We start from the raw sequence: 18518 nt of genomic DNA, 5'->3' as shown, positions 1-18518 counted from the left end.
GAAGAACAAATGAGAGTGTATCACCACAGGGGTCATCCAAGTTTATATTAACATTCTAAACAATTCTGGCTTATCTTGCTCAGATGTGACCTTTAGGTTTGGGTGCCCAGTTACAAGGTTCTCCACTGAGACATGATATTGTGGCCCACCACAGCCAGCGGAGCTGGTGGCAGACTCAGACAGTGAGGAATTTGGGGAGGAACATGGGCCAGTCCTGGCGTCTGGGGAAGCCTCCGATGAGGGCCAGGGCCATCTAACAGTTATCAGCTGCCTTCGGAGTTGGGTATCAGTGGGGCAGAAGAACATCTGGAGCCTGTTTCTGATGTGTGCATGCGCAGAGCTGCCAGGAGAAGGAACAGCTAAGGAACAAGGGTTGACTCGGGAGTAAAGCCACAGGTGGATGGTGAATGCCCCCCCCCCCCAATAGGGAATAAAGAGGAGTGAAAGGAGAGGGGAGTTTGCAGGAGACAATTAGTTCAGTTCATTAGGGTGAAGATATGTTCCTGACTTCTTGCCAAGTAATTGCTGTTACAGTGTGGCACTTGGAAGCTGTCGGCCTGGCAACTCTCCAAGCTTGATAAAGGTCTGTAGTTGTGAAATCTCATAAAGACTGTTTGCCAGGACTTTTGATGGAGAGGAATTCCCTTTAACCAAAATAAAAGAGGTATTATTGGGACGAGGACTCTTCTTCATGATCTTGAGAAGCCTAGGTCAGAACACCTGACCACATCTTTAGAATTCAGGTTGGACGTTTCTAACACTATTCTGTTTATGAGACAGTTCATCACACACCAATGTGGTAGCAGGCACTGTACCAGAACTATTCTGCTACAGGGGAGTCTCATTTTTGTACCTGGACTGAATGAGCAAGAGGGATTTTAATGCTGTTCCCAACCAAGAATCTGTTAACACTTCTATATCTTCCCTTAATCGCTGTAGTGCTTCTTTTTTCTCAGGACTGAGGAGAGCTAGAGAGGAAAAAAACAAAACAAATGAAGTTAATCAGGAAATAGAAATGTTATTAGTCTCATTGACCAACTTTGTGATTTCTGCATTCAATAAATTGAGATTATTTTTCCAATTCAGAGATGTCTTTATGAAAACAGCAGAAAGTAAATTTTCACATACTGTATATACTCAAGTATAAGCCTAGTTTTTCAGCCCACTTTTTGAGCTGAAAAAAGCCGCCTCGGCTTATACTCGAGTCAGTGAAAAATTTGCCCGAAATGGAGGAGAAAAAGGGGCGGGGCCATGCCGCTGGGCGACGCTCGTGAATGGCCCAGCGCCCCTGAGTTTCCCCTCCCTCTGTGTCAGTTTGCCGCGCAGCGTGCACCGCACCATCCCCCCTCCTCACGTTCTAATGTAATGCAGGGCTATCTTACGATTCCCCTTCCTCCCCTTCCTGCCGCTCTGCAACGATGTCCCACCTCCTCCTTGTTATGGCAAGCAGCCACATAGCGATGTCCCACCTCCTCTGGTACAGTGATCCAATGATAGGAATCACTGTGCCGTGTGTCATAGGAGGCGGGACATCATCATCACAGCGGGACATCAGCATCATGAGGTGAGTGAAGTATTTCATTGAATACACCGGTATTGTGTGATAATAATTTGTTATGCAGAGCAAATTTTTACAATGGCTACTGTATATTTAATGGGCACAGGCAGGCTGTATATGTTATTCAATGGGCAATGGCATTATTGGTATCTATTTTTATTTTTGAAATTTATCGGTAGCTGCTGCATTTCCCACCCTAGGCTTATACTCGAGTCAATAACTTTTCCAGTTTTTTGTGGTAAAATTAGGTGCCTCGGCTTATATTCGGGTCGGCCTATACTCGAGTATATACGGTACTCAATCAGACCATCAAGTTTTTAAATATTTTCTTTTCCAAACTGTCTTTCTGCGGTAAGTCAAAATCATGTTCAGATTCATAAACAGATGCATATAAAACATCTCCTATTACTCCAGTCAGCCTTATCCTTCCCTAAAAAAATTATTTGTGAAATGACTTTCACAAATGCATGACATATGAATAGGGCCATGAGTAGGGGATATATTTTTTACCACAGGGAGAAAATAACATAAAAAAGAGGATAGTTTTGGTGTGGTTAAAAAGCACTGTGTGAAAGTAAATCCTCTGAAGGCACTTCACAAAAAATGGAATTCTGCATTTCCTGGACAGATCTGTGATGTGTAAACTTCGATTCCCAGAATTCTATAGCCAGCAAAGCCACGAGGAGTCCATTGAGAGCATACTCTATCAAAGAGCTGACAAGAACTGTGCTGGGAAAGATTTTATTTTATTTTATTTATCTATATTTCATGTTTCTAGACTACCATCTTCCTCAAGGAGAAGCATGTTACACCAAGGTTGTGATATCTCTCTTGGTTGCAATCCAGATGACTGTGTATGTCAAGTATGAACATTTTAATGCAGTTACCCCAATGCTAATAACCTTTCAATAGGTTATTGAAGTCCTGCCAAAATTGGATGGATGGCCTGATTTGAATAAAACAGTTCAGCTGAAATCTACATAGACAGGTCTGATTGGAATAAACTGTAGTAGGGGTGATATACTGACACGTACTTTGTATTTGTATTTTATTCTTTTTATTTAATTTGCTTCTTTTATTCAATTTCTGTCTTATGTGTTTTATATTTTGTATTTTGATATAGCCAATTGGCTAATCAACAATAAAGTCATTGTTGGCTGGCTGATTCTGGTTCTTTCCAAAAGCTTAATAATTTTTAACAGAAGAGTCGATCTTGCCTGGGTAGGAACAGCGTAAAAAACCCTACTGGTACTCACCAACAACATTGTTTTTGTATTTATCATAGACCTCGCGTACTTTCCGGTAGCGAAATGCCAGCTTCCTCATCCAATCCACTCCTCCCTGGACTCCTGTTGAACCATGATTGGCATTACTTCCTGAACCGCTGAAGCCATCAGTGGAAAAATTGTAGTTGCTGGAATAGAAAAGGAAGGCTTTGGGTTAGATGGATCTCACAAACTGGATTTCAACAGTTATTGTTCAAAGATTCTAGATTGCTTGCCCTACTTTCAGGGGATATCCTTAGCTTAAACTAGAGTGGATAAAAATCGATGATTTAAAAAAAAAATCAAAACAATCAATTTTTTTTAATTTAAATCAGATTTTTTTAATGTTTATCAAATGTATTTCAATAAAATGCTTTTGGAGTGAAAATCTATCTAAAGATAGTTTCCTATTTAAGAACCTTAATAATTTAGTTTATTCAGCATGAAATGAAGCTTAGTTATATAGCGCGAGGCTGTGTATTCTGCAATATTGGGACTGTCGGTGATTCAACAGCGGGACAGAGGAGGAGCCGCTGTGGGACAGAGATGACAGTTGCTCTTTAAAAATTAGGATTTAAATTGAGCTGATTTAAATCAAGGCTTTTTACTGGTGATTTAAATCGTGATTTAAATCGACTTGATGTAAATCAAATCCACCCTGGCTTGAACAAATCACTTTCTATGTTTAGCATCCTGCTGAATTCTTTGTATGCTAAGCATTGCCTTGGTCTGCCGATCAAGTGCTTTCAGGCTCTAGAACACCCTTATTTACAAGGAGGAATTAGATGTTGCTGAATGCTGATGGTTACTCTGCTATCCTTCCTTCCCTTTTTAGCAGGAAAATCCAAAAGTCACACCAAACTACAGTATTTCAATTTGTAAATATTCAACATTGATAATATTTTTTTCTTTGGCATTATATATGAATATCAATATTGTCCATATTAATCCCTCAGATCCAAACCTTAAATCCTGGCCATTGTCATCTGATACAACATCTTCTACATGTACTTGGTCACATTCCTGTAATGAAAGAAAGAAATCTATGATGCCCAGTCATGATCTCTGCTAATTGGCAATAGCATTCCATGCACTCCCGATCAGATGCCTGTTTAATGGATTAGAATTCCTAGCCAGCTAGCTTTGTCTCTGTGGATTAACATAAATTGTTTAGATGATGGAAGGCTTCTGTTTGATCTCTATGTTCATTTAACGATAACACGATCAATGATAAAACAATAAGCCATGGCACTCCTCAAAATTATACTTTAAAGCAATTTAGAGGACTGAAGCAAGACAAATCAGATCTGAGTTTAATACTTTTTTCATCTCTAATAACAAAGAGGAAGATATTAGTTACTGATTACAATGCTAAGGGAAAAAGGGAACTACGATTGGAGCAACACAGGTCTCCTACTGTTCATAGTGACTAATTTGGAAGTTCAGACTTGCAATTTGGTTTCCTTTCCTATTGAAGTCCTGACTAACCGAGATAAACAGCTTCGGGATGTGTCTTGTTAATAGATTTTATTATGACATTCCAAGATATGCAAAGTCAGAATTTGCCTACCTCCAAGTCATTGAAAAACAAGTGTGTGTCAGCCACTTCAAAAATCATTTCTTCCATTGTTAATCCAAAGCCAACGACTAAACTGGGATCCTGAAAGTTAAAACAAGACATCAGAAATTCTAATGCAAAAAACACATTTATAGAAACTTGCAGCAAGTACAAATGTTATCCAGGTGAATTACTTGTTTTATTTTTTATTAATCTATAGGTAGTTCTCAACTTACAACAGCAATTGAGCCCAAAATTTCCACTGCTAAGCAAGACAGTTAAGTGAATTTTGCTCCATTTAATGATTTTTCTTGTTGTTAAGTGAATCACTGCAGTTGTTCAGTTAGTAACACAATTGTTGTATGATTCTGGCTTCTCTCTTGACTTTGCTTGTCTGAAGGTTGCAAAAAGTGACAACATGTCCCCAGGACGCGGTAATTGTCATAACTATGAGCTAATTGCCAATTGCCTCTGAATTTTGATCATGTGATTGCAAGCATGCTGCAATGGTCATAAGTCTGAAAAACGATCATAAGTAAAGGACTACCTGTATATAAAAATACTTCTAGGCTGCTCTTAGGGACAGAACCAGTAATATCCAAGGGGACAGAGTAAAAGAAGGCAAGAAGGTATCCACAATCATCCAATCAAAGCACACCACTTTTTCCATTTATTGTGACACAAAAAAGGGTGGGGCTTTGATTGCCTCCCCCCTACCCTTGACTGCCCCCCCTTCCCCCCTGCAGATACTCTTGGACGGAACCTTTCAGGTTTGTATACATTATAAAAATTCTACTGCTATTTGCTGGCATTCTAGGATAGGTTGCTGTACGTGGCAAAATCAGAAATATACTCAAACCAGGGACCCTCCAAATTCTATACATTCTGCCATGCACAGCCACAAGGTAGTCTTGAAGGTGGCAGTGGTATCATCACTCCTCCCAAAGGAGCCCTTCCTTGATCCAAAGGAGTTCAGCAATTTTCACCTGGTTGCTAACTTTTTCTTTGGGGAGAATATAGCATCGATCATTCCTCTGGATCCGTCTTTCCCAACCTTTACAAATTTATGATGTCTGGACTTCAAATTCCAGGCTTATCCTTTCCATGGCTTGACTTAAGAGAATAGATGAAATCATCTATACATTCTACAATAAATATAACAGCAGCAAAAATCAATACCTTCCCATATTTTTGGGCATATGAGCCTGTCAGAAGAGAATGAAATATGATGATGGTCTCATCCAAGTCCCACAGAAATACACGCTGAGGAAAGAAGCAGAAAGCTAGTAAGTTAATGTTGGTGGTGGTTGGTTGTTCTCCGCCCCCCAAGAGCCTCAAAAGCACCTCATCCCATCCTTGCTAGTGTAAAAAAAAAACCTCAGTGATTTAAGACAGTCCAAAACTACAACAGTCTTAACTTTTGACAGGAGAAGGCATTTGTGTGTGGTATACATCCCCCCCAAACTATATTTTACTCTGTTAGAGGACACTGAGTCATTTCTGGAACTAGATTATAAACTTCAGAAATGAAGATGAACCTCCGGAGAGATTGAGACAAATTTGTATTGCATCAGCTCTAATCTCTATACTGAAATGTGATACTTGTAGATTGATGGTCCATATTTTGAGGGAAAGAAACTGGGTACCTGGCATTCCTTATTCAATAGATGTTGCCCTCATCCTTATCAAGAACTTTAAAATTCTTTTAGTATCACAATACTTCATTTGACATTCATGCTCCTCAAGTGGCAATCTTGTGTGTCAGGCCTAGAAGCCATCTCTGTCGTTGGGACTTCAGGCCTGCTACGTTTCCTAGTGTGGGAAATTGGGAGGGGGGATTGTATGGAGCATGGGTGATATATAGTCAAAATAACATTCCTTTTTCAGAAGATCAAGGCCATCTTGCACTGCACCTGGGAGGTTGGAACTGGGAGGCATCTCCAGTTGGGACGGTGCTGTAACTGGACCATGCGATGGACATCTAGGTGTTGGGCAGGGACTTGGACTTTCACTTGGGTGGGGAAATCCTGGAAGCTTTCAGATTTGGGTTTCCCCAGATGTGCCAATGACATCTCTAATAAAATGTAACTTTGAGGAACCTCAAGCCCTGGACACTTCCTTTGTTTGGGGGGGGGGGTTTACTTGGAACCCTGACACTCATCTTTCAATTTTAAGTCCCACTTAGCTTAGCTACTTTCTCATGTTTTATAGTGATAAAGAAAAAGTTAAACAGACCAATTTTCCCATTAGATTATTGAGCTCGCAGACTACAATTGCCTAACTTAACTATTTTTCCATTATTCAAATTTCTGAGACTTGAAAAAGAGAGAGGGAGAGAGAGAAAGAAAGAAAAAGAGGGAGAAAAATAGCAAACACAAACTTCAAGCTCATTGTCCTGCGGTGAAGAAGCGTCTGCTTTCCTCTTGCCTCTGTTTTTTGGAGTCATGTTTCTCCTAGATTGCTCATCTACAAGTTTACTTGCAGCCGCTCTTGGCAATGACGGACTGGTAGATGGATCATCTAGAAGAAAAAGAACAGCAATTTTTATGCATCTTGTGCCTTCAATACCGTATTCCAGTGCACCTTACATAATTCAAATTAACAACCTTTAAATAAAAACTAATCCAAGAAAATGAAAGAAAACAAGCAAGCAGACAACTGTGTAAAAGTGTAAAAAGAGAATAAAAAGGGTATTGAAATTAATGAAAGCATAAAATGAAGGTTTCAAAGACATATCAGCAATAGCTCTTAAGACTTATATACTGCTTCGCAGTGCTTTACAGCCCTAAGCGAGTTTACAGAGTCAGACTCTTGCCCCCAACAATCTGGGTCCTCATTTTACCAACCTCGGAAGGATGGAAGGCTGAGTCCACCTTGAGTCAGTCAGGATTCAACTCCTGACAGTGAGCAGCGAGTTAGCTAGTAATATTGCATTTTAAGCACTGCGCCATATGAAAAATCCAGAAAAAGCATCCAGAGTACCCATAGAAAAAGTGTTCTTAGAATGAGATGTAGTCTGAGGAGGCATCTGCATCACTTTCCAGTTTTTGCTCTAACAAGGTAATGCCTTTCCTTAAATATATATCCACCCCCTCCTTTTCCAAAATGTTATATTTGCAAGCTTTAATGATCCAGAGTTCAGGATGAGCGGTGATGACAACCCATTTATTCTAGGTAGTGGAACAAAGCTGCAAAGAATACCAAAATTATCCATCCTAATGGGGCAACTGGGCAACAAGATGATGGGAAACCGTGCTAACTTTGAATTAGCACAAATCAGAACCGGAGTTAAATTCTTGCTGGTTCACTTAATGGGAAACTCAATCTATTCTCTCAATTTGAGGGGTCCTCTGACAGGAGAACTTTTCTTCCTGGTTCACTTTCAGTTCATCAATAAAAGGAATAGGCATTGCTAGGAGCAACATAAATGCACTTCTACAGTAATATAGATAGATAGATAGATAGATAGATAGATAGATAGATAGATAGATAGATAGATAGATAGATAGATAGATAGATATGACAGAGATAGAGATAGATAGATATAGATATGATATAGAATATATATATATATATATATATATATATATATATATATATATATATATATATATATATATACACACACACACACACATACTGTGTGTGTGTGTGTGTGTGTGTGTGTGTGTGTGTGTCTGTGTGTTCCAGCATAACTTTGGAACACTTCGAGCAATTTCAAACAAACTTGGTACACACGATGACTTACTCTCTGGAAACTCTCTACACGAAAAATACTGTGGAGGTAAGACACCCCTAACACCCCTCAGGATTGTGTGCTCTGTTATGATACAGCCTGTTATGCCTTCAAATGGCTTCTACTGTACTGCCGTAAAATGGCTTCTATTGTATAGCGCAGTGAAGTTGCCATGGTAACGGCTTCACAGTACTCCACAAGGGGGCTCCCTCTGGTAAGGGGGGAAATCCAACATTAGAAATTACATTTGGTCCAGACATTTCCCCCCTATAAATAAATACCCAGGCAATGCCAGGTTATCAGCAAGTATAATATATAGTTGAGACCCCATAGCCTCCCGCTGCCCTCTAGCTCAGCATACTGGCTGGGGGAATTCTGGAAGTTGAAGTCTACAAATCTTAAATACCGATCTAAAAAGCATTTACAAATTGATTTCCCCCCCTGAGTTTACCAGAGGAATGTCTCTGCACCGTCTGAGTAGGCACCATGGCATTTGATTTTTCAGAAGGATAGGTGGCAGATGTCAACGTGTTGGTCTCTGTGCTGCTGTCTGCTGGTGCTATCACGCCAAAACTTGAACTGGGATAATATGGCTGGTACTGACTTTGGCCAAGGATGGTGTATGTAGGATACTCCTTTAAGAAAAAAAATTAAGAACTGAAAGAGGGCAAAGATAGTACTTACACATTCCATAAAATCAAATTATTGTCTCAAATCATCCAGTTACTAGATATATTGGAACATGGGATAAAATACATTACAACAAACAGGGTATACACTTATGCTAGAGGATTATGTACCTGTTGAGAGATGCTGGCGGTAGCTGCTGAAATATTGACCGCAGGTGAGGAAGTGGAAATGGAGTTGGCATTGGTACTTGAAGCTATAGGAAATTCAGAAGAAGACTGTGTATTAATCCATGTCATGAAAGTGCAGAGGACTGTTAAAACTACCTAATGGGAGGAAAATGGAACATTTCCAGGATCTTTAGTTCGAACTACCGTATGTTTCCCTTCATCAAAGGAAGTCACAGAAACATTGGACAAGATGACCAAGTGACATCACCATGCAACTATTCTTCCTTTTCAAAATAATTAAATGCCTTTTGGGTTTACTTTAAAAAAGCACTATCTGAATGTAATTTGCTCTTCTCACAAATACATACCAAAAAACCATAGCATAAGCCATTAGTTGTATTAAAATCTAACATTTAAGTGTATAAATTTATACAAGTTAATCTAAGAATCAGTGAAGTAGAAGTCAATGAAAACTACCTCCAAACAGACACCAATGGGGACCATTTTCTAATCCTTGCTAAATGTCAGGTGACATATTTGCTAAATGTTGGAGCTTTAAGTCCAAAATATGTAGAGGGGATCAATTTAGGACACTGTAATGTGTAGGTACTGCATTAGTACTTGAAACTGCAATCAGTTGCATTACTAATTTGTCCCATTGATTTCAGTGGGCTGCAGTGTGGCTGGTTTTGCTTGAATCAACTTCATTACCTTTCTTCCTGCTTCTAAAAGGGCTGGAACTTGAAAAAGGGCCACTGAAAACAGGCAGACGATGTCACTTTATGAGTAGGTCTTTTCAGAACTACTATCCCCCAAAATAAATCAACAGGGCACCCAAATCAGAAATGGCCTGTGTGATTATTATAAATGGCCTTATGATTATTAAGTGTGCTTAATAATCATAAGTATCAGCTGGCAAAGAAAAATTGAACCTGGAAGACAGCTGAGAGACTGGTATGAAGGGAACCCTTTAAATAGGACAATTTTTCTCATTAGGGTACAAAGATGCACTTTGGTACATGTTGTTCCAGGTTGCACATAAGTTCAGTGCTGAAGTGATTATAAGCTGGATACTAATGGAAACTGCATCTTTATGCCAAACAACAGCCACCCGCAACTCCCAAGAGGACTTTGAAATAAACAATTTCATCATTCAAGTGGATGACCTACTTCAATGCAATATAGAATTACTTTATTTCATCAAAGCTGTAACCCACTGATATCTTGAAACAGTTCTTAAATCGATTAAAGAAAAACAAACATGCACACACACACACATTGTTGTTCCTGTCATTCTGCAAACTGATTCAATCCACTTGGGGATGCTCCTTTCAGGTAAGATGTACTACAGCAATCCGACTGCATTTCCTTCCTACTTTTGCAGGGTATCAAATATTCAGAGTTGCTTGGGTTTTTGTTTTTTTTTAATGCCACAATGTCATTGAATCTGTCTGGAAAACACTCCAGGTTTTCCTTGCTTGCAATTAGTCAAAGAGATCTGCTCAGTAATAGCTAAAGTCACTTACTGCTATGTTGTATTTTTAAATGCAATGTACCATCACGTATTTCTGAATAATATCCAGCCCTTTCAACGAGCTGAGGGTTCCCCCCCATTTTTAATGACAATTGCTTATTAGAAACCAAAAGCACATTTCTATTCCTTGCAACTCAATGGCAGATTGAGTAAAGAATCTGAATAGTTCTGTCGCAACTTTGAAAACTTCTGATGGGTTTTAAGGGACTTGCAGATGCTGATTGTTGAGCGAAATCAATAGTTCCTGCAGGATGATTATGCTACCTTTATGCATTCCTTGTAACCTAAGCACAGGGCAGAAAACACTGCATGCTGAATAAGGAGATTATCATCACCACTGTTGTTGTTTTTTTAGCATTTGTACGCATGCACGTGTCCCATATCCCCGGAGGGTTTCTCCCCATTTCTATAAGGGTTTTGAAAGCAGAGCATGGTAAAATTCACCTGGTGAGAGAGCAGAGAAGCAGGCAAACGGTGAGCAAGAGAGGTGGCAGAAGCAGAGCTCGCCAAGCAAAGAGAAGCATGCACAAAACAGAGACGAAAACGTGCTGGCCTCTTTTGTGGCTTCTTGACTAGGTTACAGGAAGAGGTAGGTAAATAAAAAAACCATGCCGACTTTTACCTTGAATAGGGTAAGAATAATGTGCTGGGCTGGATTGGCTTGTGGTTAACCCTGTAGTGCAGGTAAGAACACTGTGCTGACTTGGAGATGGAGTCTGAATTAAACCACTCTCAGGTTTCATACCTGGCCACAGTGCACCTGAATCAGATAAATTGCACCCATTATAAACAAAGCTGGCTGTGGTCAGCCAGGCCACCAAATTCTTCTCACCGATGGGAACAAGTGACACAATTACAGGTAGAGGAGCTGTTAAATGTGCAAGTCTGAGGTCTAAGCCTGGAGAAGCGGGGAAGGGAGTGAAGCAGCAGGGTCAAGGAAGAAGAAAAAAAGAAAGCTAGACAATAAATCAGAAGAGATGCGATAAGGTTAATTCCCAAGCTTTCCTAAGAAAGAGAATTGTGCAGGCGCTGCTGACCAGGCTCCTCCTAAGCTCAATGCCTCTGGATGACTATAGTGTTTTCCCTATAGCAAGCCATTGTGACTCAGTTGGGCAGTTTTACAAGAGAGCTGCCTCTTTCTATAATTGCTCTGGGGCAAAGAACGGGGGGGGGGGGGGGAGAGATTCTAACTTCACTCAGTTGATAATCACTGTTGCATGATATATCAAAGATGAGTACATGATGCTTATGCCTACAGGAGTACACCAAAGAGTACAGCCCTCAGAATAAAACAAAGGACATTGATTTGGCCAATTTACGCTGTCACATAAAATGCAACAGGGCCCATTTCTCTTCTGCAATCTTCCTGAGAACCGTGAAGGCGCAGTGGTTAGAATGCAGTATTCCAGGCCAACTCTGCCCACAGCCAGGAGTTCGATCCTGACCAGCTCGAGATCGGCAAAATGAGTACCCAGATTGTAGGGACCGATATGCTGACTCTGTAAACCGCTTAAAAAGGGCTGTAAAGCACTATGAAGCAATATATAAGCCTAAGTGCTATTGCTATGTAAATTCCCTTCTATTCCTGTCATCTGTTGATAATTGTGGCTGGGTTCAAACATCTATTTATTTATTTGCTGCCATCTCAAGTGTCCCTGAGGGACTCTGGGCAGCTTACATAGAAGAAATCTGAGGTACAAGTAGTTCCCGACTTACAACAGTTCATTTAATTACAATGGCATTGAAAAAAGTTGACTTATGAGTGTATTTCACGCTTATGCCCATTGCAGCATCTCCATAGTCACATGATCAAAATTCAGATGACTGAACTGACTCATATTTATGGCGGTTGCCGTGTCCTGGGGTGATGTGATCAAAGTTTGCCACCTTTTGACAGGCAAAGTCCATGGGGAAGCGAGATTCACTTAAACCACCGCATTACTAACTTAGCCACCTCAGTGATTCACTTAAGAACCGTAGCAAGGAAGGTCGTAAAATGGTCGACAAAACTCATTTAACCAATGTCTCACTTAGCAACAGAAATGTCGGGGCTCAATTGTGATTCTAAGTCGAAGGCTACCTGTTCCACAAGTTATGCAACGTGCATGCTCTAAGCCAGTGATAGTCAACCTGATCCCTACCGCCCACTAGTGTGCGTTCCAGCTTTCATGGTGGGCGGTAGGGTTTTGCTGTAACTCTGCTTTATAAATTTTATAAAGTAAAGTTACTTCCCTACTTTATAAATCACCATTACTGTGGAACCAGTGGGCGGTTAGAAAATTTTACTACTAACAGAGATACAAAAGTGGGCAGTATGTATAAAAAGGTTGACTACCCCTGCTCTAAACTTATAGATAATCGAAATGTACCTATTTGTAATACAGTTGTATAAAGCACTTCAGAGAAGACACTTTACATGTCACAGCAAAAATTCTCAGATGACAGCAAAGCCCTACACAGATCCCGGCCAACCTTACCAAAAGGAGGTAGTCCGTAGGCTTGAGTTGTCTGGGGATAAACAGCGTATGTCTGGGACTGTGGTAGGGTTTGATATTGAGTCTGCCCAGAATAAGAGGCCATTGTCTCAGAAACAGGTACAGACAGGACGTGTGCATATGGCCTGCATAAAAAGAAAAACACCTTGTTGATATGGGATGCTGCTACAGAAACAGGGAGAACTTTCATCTTGCAACTCAACAGTACCTCAATAATATTAAAACAGCAGCCATGGAAAGACCAAGGGGGAGGGGGTTGCAATCACCTTACCTCCTTTTCTCTAAACAGTGTTAACACTTCATCTCTTGATAAGGAAGGGAAATGTGGTAGATTTGGTTAACATCATCTCTGCCAGAGAACCCAGAGGCAACAACTAACAACATGTCGCCTCCTGGATCTATTGCTGAATGCTCTGCCTTCCTCCTGGGCTGTGCACAGAATGGCGAAGCTTTCTATGTTCTGTGCCATCCCAAGCTCCATACAGTCCAAATTACAAATTGATACCAGCTAAGAAATATGTATTAAAATCTTGTTCGGTCTTGGGTATATGTACATGCAAGGCAAAGGCAGTCGTGAAGGAGCAGCATAATTGTTAGGTCAAATGTTCCCACCTAGTCAAAAGAGAATAATGGAGAAGCTTCAAAGAATGGAGCCACTGGCCCCTGACAGTTCCTATGCATATAGATGCCATAGAACTCGGAAAAAAATGTATTGTGCAATTAAACATCTACATGAACCAAACATTTCTGCTGTGACATTTTGCAGAAACAAGTAACTTAGTTCAACTTACTTTGCAGAATACATCTGTGAGGTATAGTCATTTGATGACCTTGAGATGTAGTCAGTGCATGGCATGACTGCAAAATACAATATTTAAAAATGATCTTAGTTATTTAACACAAACTGTGACATTAATGTGTAAGGCTGTGTTTCACTGTAACTTGCATTAGGTTTGTGCAAATGTTCAAAAGAAACATTTAAGGAAGACTCAAGCAAAACAACCTTTTTAAATTTTACACAATATTTCTAAGAGCAAAACTCTCATATTCCTTTTCTCTGGTCTGCCATGCAAAGTTTTATTAAGTTTTGTGGCGGATGTCTGTTCAACTCTTTCAGCATAGCTCACCCAAAGTTTTTGTGATCTGTTGTGATGAACACATTTCTCCAGATAACATATGCATGCCAAGAACTTAAGTGACATGACCAAAACTTGCACAAAATCTTCTTCTGCCTTTGAGCAGGTGAGCGCAAGAAGACTAGAAGAGGCATCTTTGCTTCAACAAAAAGTGAAGCTGCCTCTGTAGTGAGAATCTCATCACCCCAGGAAATTGAGGATACATTGCACAGATTTAATATGCATTCTAGTGCCTATGGGGTATGCTTACTCATGCTCCCACTTTGAAATTTAGGATAACTTTTTTAATATTAAGGATCACAGGAAGATGACTTTAAAAACCTAGCTTATAAATATAATTTTAAAAAACCTAAATCCATAGCAGTTGTAAGGATTTCTCCTCTTTTAGTCTGATTTTTCTGTTGCATGCTTTGCTTTTTGTTGCATTGCTTATTTATCATGTCAGTTTTATTATAAACTGCCCAGCATTGCTCTGGAGGTAGATGATACCAAATCAAACAATTAAATAAAAGGGCTATGTTACAGACATAATTCAGGTGCCAAGCACCCACCAGTTCTCCTAATCAACTTGGAAGGTAAATACATCACTTACTTTGATTAGATATAGACAGGTTTGAAGCAAGACTTGAAGATTCGGGCTTTTGATCATTACTGTCCGAGCTGCTCACTTGCCTGAAAAATGAAGTCAAACAATGAAGTACTTATAAACTGTTGTCACATCCATTAAATATTGTTATCATCCCAAACATATGCTAATTGTCTTAAAACTGAATGCAATACCCACATTTATAAGTATAAGTATATTTTAGCCAAAATTCTGAAATAATCATGTTTTTCAATTTTTCTAATTGATTCCTCCTGCTAGCAGAACTGCTTAAACGAGTAAGAAAGTTCAAATTATGGTTTATTCAGCATTATCTATAATTTAATCATGATGCTAAATGAAATTTAGGCACTTCCGAAATTCAATGTGAAAGAGCTCAAATCTTTTCTCAGTTCCTCATCAGGGAATATCAACTGAAGTGACCAACTTTATAGAGCTGAGGATCACTATAAAGATTAATGGACTTGTCACATCCAGTCCATACTAAACGAAAAAGCTACAGGTAAGAAAATACATTCCAAATCACAATTTGTCATTTTTTTAAAAAACTACAAAAATTAGATTAGGTTTGTTTAGTTTCTTTTTTAAATTAAGACTTGCACACCTTAATAGTTGTTCTTCTGATTCCTGCATCTTGGCCTTTTTTATCTGTAGAGATAAGTATGATATGAGGTTATTCAATTTGAAAGCAAATAAAAACTCTAACTATGAGCAACAGTATGAGTCACAAGAGCTGAGTTGTGAGACATAACAGGAGTGAGGATTTATGACAGCAATGTTTAGGTCTCCACACTTCTCTCATTCATATACTCTTCCTTTTTCCTGAATGTAAAGGGACAGTTTCAATTTTTAAATTTAATTCCCAGTAATGTTCCTACTCATCAGCAAGAATAAGCCAAAGTCTAACTAGGCATGTTCTTACTGACCAGTTTGCACAAATCACAATTAACAAAGCCTACTTTCATGAAAAACTCTGCTTGAGTAAAATCCTCCAAAGAGAGGGAGTAAAGAGAATGCACTTGTCCAAGTTTTGTCATGGCTCACTGTGATAATGGAAAACCAGAATTTCACATGTTCAATAAACTCAAAGATTTCTTTGAGGTTTTTTTTTTTTTTTTTTAAATCTATCTGGACAGAAAGATCAAGATTTAGAAGGTTTCATATTCTGGCCTGTGGACTACTACTATTTTTTTTTTAGTATTTTTTTTATTTTGAAACACAAACACACAAAACGTATAACATAAAAACCTCTTCAACTGCATACAGTGTATCGATTGGTTACAAGGTCTTTCTGCGTCCTTTCCATAGTCATCACTTGAGCTTTATCAAAAATCACATATTGTCAATCAAATATCTTTGTATACATTATTATTATTATTATACTTCATTTATTTGATTACCACTATTGTTTCTCCATTTTAAACAAGGTATTCTAAATATGTATCCATTTATATTATAATGATTCATTATATCATCTTCGATATATCCAATAATAAAGAATTTTTTATATCCTATTCTGTCATTCTATTATTTTAGCATTGATAACATTCTCTAATAATTTTCAATTCCATGTTTTTTCCATTATTAGTATCATTAATCTAATATACATGTATACAAATTGTTATAATTGTTAAACATCCATTAAGCATAGCTATTATTACATCCTTTTTATATGAAATGTATTAAATTTGAAGTAAATTTATATTATGGCATTTCATTACATCATCCTGAAATCATCCAACGATATTACATTTTTATATTCTATTCTATATAGAATTATTTATCTTTTATAAAAAGGTTTTTCATCATCATCTCTATCATCCTCACTTACAGTTTGTATAAAGTTTCATATTATCAATCTAGTATATACAAATGCTTTATCATTATTAATCATTTATTTGACTATAGCTGTTATTAATTTGTCTTATACATAGTACTCAAAATTTAACTACATTTAACTAAATTTTATTGTGACATTTCATTTCATCATCCTGTATCCTTCCAGAAATAGTGCAGTCCAATATTTCTTAACATTTGTAGAATCTGTATTCTAAGTGTTTTCTTGATAAGTCTTATGTGGACTTCTCTTGACAACTTGTTATTCATTGCATATCTTATAAAGATTCGAAACCCTCTATCTGTTCCTTTCATCAGCTTGACTTTTGTTATCGCTGGTGCTTCTGCCGAAATTACTCTCATTGTTTCTGTCAAATTTTCTCCCCTTTCTTCATCTAATTTTGACATCTGAGATAGAGTTCCAGTTCATCGATCTCTCCTTTCCGTATTTCGCACTTATCATTTCCCTCCACTCTCAATTTGCTGTCAGTGTCAACAATTTTCTTATCACTTTCATATGTCTCTGTGGTTTTTTGAACTCTGTCCTCAAATTTCATCGTTTTTTATGTATTCTCAACTCTTCCCTCTGTACTTTCTGTATTATGATCCATAATTTCAAGTCTCTTTTTAATTCTCTCTGTGATTATTAAGACTTTTTGAATTTCTAGCATAATTATTTGCAATGTTAGTCCCTTTTCTTCTTCATATTGAGCCATTTTTCCAGGTTATAAACACTGCCACTAAAACATCCAAGGCTTTTGCTAGGTTTCAAACAAATTCAGTAAAGTTTTTCAGGTCTCTTTCCTTCAAAGAAACACCTGTATAAACAAGACGTTTTCCACTGACCCTTTCAGTAAACAAAGCCAATAGCTTTCTATTATCAGATGTTGCCAAGCCTCTAGCCTCTAGATGACAGTGTTACATCCTTTCCCTCTGTTTTTTCCTCTCTTTCTAAGCTCCGAACTCCGGAAGAGAAGAAAAAAAATGTTTAAAGATTACGATCCGGCCGAGCCTTGCGAGGAAAGAAATTTTTAATCCACAAATACAAAAAATGGAAAAAGTATAGAGGAAGAAGGAAAAAAAAAAAGACCAGTCCAGTTTAAAAGTAAGAGGCATTTGTAAAAAGTCCATCCATAGAAAACAAACAAAATTAAACTGAAAAAGATAACACGATAGTTTTAAACCAGAGTTAATTCGCCACTTACTTCCTTCTGTCTTCAATTTTATTTTAACTCTAAGTCTTTTGGGTTTTCTCTTCTCTAATAATAAGGATTTTTCTCACCATTTTGACACACTGTTTCTCCTGTTCTGCTTCCGTTTCAGGGGACTGTCCCAATCGTCTGCAGCCATTTTGGCTCCTTCTCTTGTAGCCGGCAAAAAGAGCTTTCTCCTGGATTGATCAGGGACTTTGCGATGTCCCTGAGATCAGCAGGACATGCTCTTCTCTATCACCGTTCCTTCAGAACTGTCCAGCAACAGAGATATCAAGAGCAATCCTGGAGCCCCAAGATTGCATGTCGTGTCGTTGCAATGTCAAGCCCCGCCCTTCAAGGTCTACTTCTATTTTGATAGGTTACAGCTAAGGACTATTCTTTCCAACTGATTTTTAAACAAAAGCAATGCTCCACCATATGCTAAACATGGTCTCAAAACATCCATGTGCTTGCATTGATATGGCCATGGTGATGAGTTATTGCAAAGTAGCATTTTGCTCTGTAGTGACCAACTCAAAAGAAAGAAAACTACCATCCAGCTTTTAACTGAAGAAACATCTATTAATGCTGCAAAGATCTTTTTTGTGATTGCTAAAAAGAAGCATAGCTATGCACCTATTTGCTACCAAAATATTTCAGGCCCACTGCTTCTTCTTGTACTTTTCAGAATTAGATAAATATGTGTTTGTTATAAGGGGGATTTGAGGTGAAATACAAAAAGTCAAAATGCGTTTGCTATAGGTTTCCTGTTCTTCTGAGGGACTCTTTACTGGGACGGTTGCATT

General features: G+C 38.5%; 1 protein-coding gene across 4 annotated transcripts in view; it reads right to left on the bottom strand.

The window, feature by feature from the left end:
- Positions 1 to 18518, bottom strand: part of EYA3 (EYA transcriptional coactivator and phosphatase 3) — a 28961-nt gene that overhangs the window by 2967 nt on the left and 7476 nt on the right. For 2 of the 4 annotated variants that reach the window (XM_032227428.1, XM_032227430.1), the window contains exons 3-15: positions 15288 to 15331; positions 14672 to 14751; positions 13735 to 13801; positions 12926 to 13068; positions 11071 to 11208; positions 8918 to 9000; positions 8569 to 8752; positions 6762 to 6901; positions 5561 to 5644; positions 4394 to 4483; positions 3788 to 3846; positions 2815 to 2972; positions 854 to 968 (exon numbers count right to left, since the gene is read on the bottom strand). In XM_032227428.1, coding sequence (XP_032083319.1) covers positions 854 to 968; positions 2815 to 2972; positions 3788 to 3846; positions 4394 to 4483; positions 5561 to 5644; positions 6762 to 6901; positions 8569 to 8752; positions 8918 to 9000; positions 11071 to 11208; positions 12926 to 13068; positions 13735 to 13801; positions 14672 to 14751; positions 15288 to 15331 — 1385 coding nt within the window. Of the gene's footprint in view, positions 1 to 853; positions 969 to 2814; positions 2973 to 3787; positions 3847 to 4393; positions 4484 to 5560; positions 5645 to 6761; positions 6902 to 8568; positions 8753 to 8917; positions 9001 to 11070; positions 11209 to 12925; positions 13069 to 13214; positions 13704 to 13734; positions 13802 to 14671; positions 14752 to 15287; positions 15332 to 18518 lie in introns of those variants that run through there. The other 2 variants (XM_032227431.1, XM_032227432.1) reach the window with 2 other exon arrangements.

This window comes from Thamnophis elegans, chromosome 12 (genome assembly GCF_009769535.1).
Source record: "Thamnophis elegans isolate rThaEle1 chromosome 12, rThaEle1.pri, whole genome shotgun sequence".
NCBI classification, from domain to species: Eukaryota; Metazoa; Chordata; class Lepidosauria; order Squamata; family Colubridae; genus Thamnophis; species Thamnophis elegans.
This window is presented reverse-complemented; position numbering and strand designations above follow the sequence as displayed.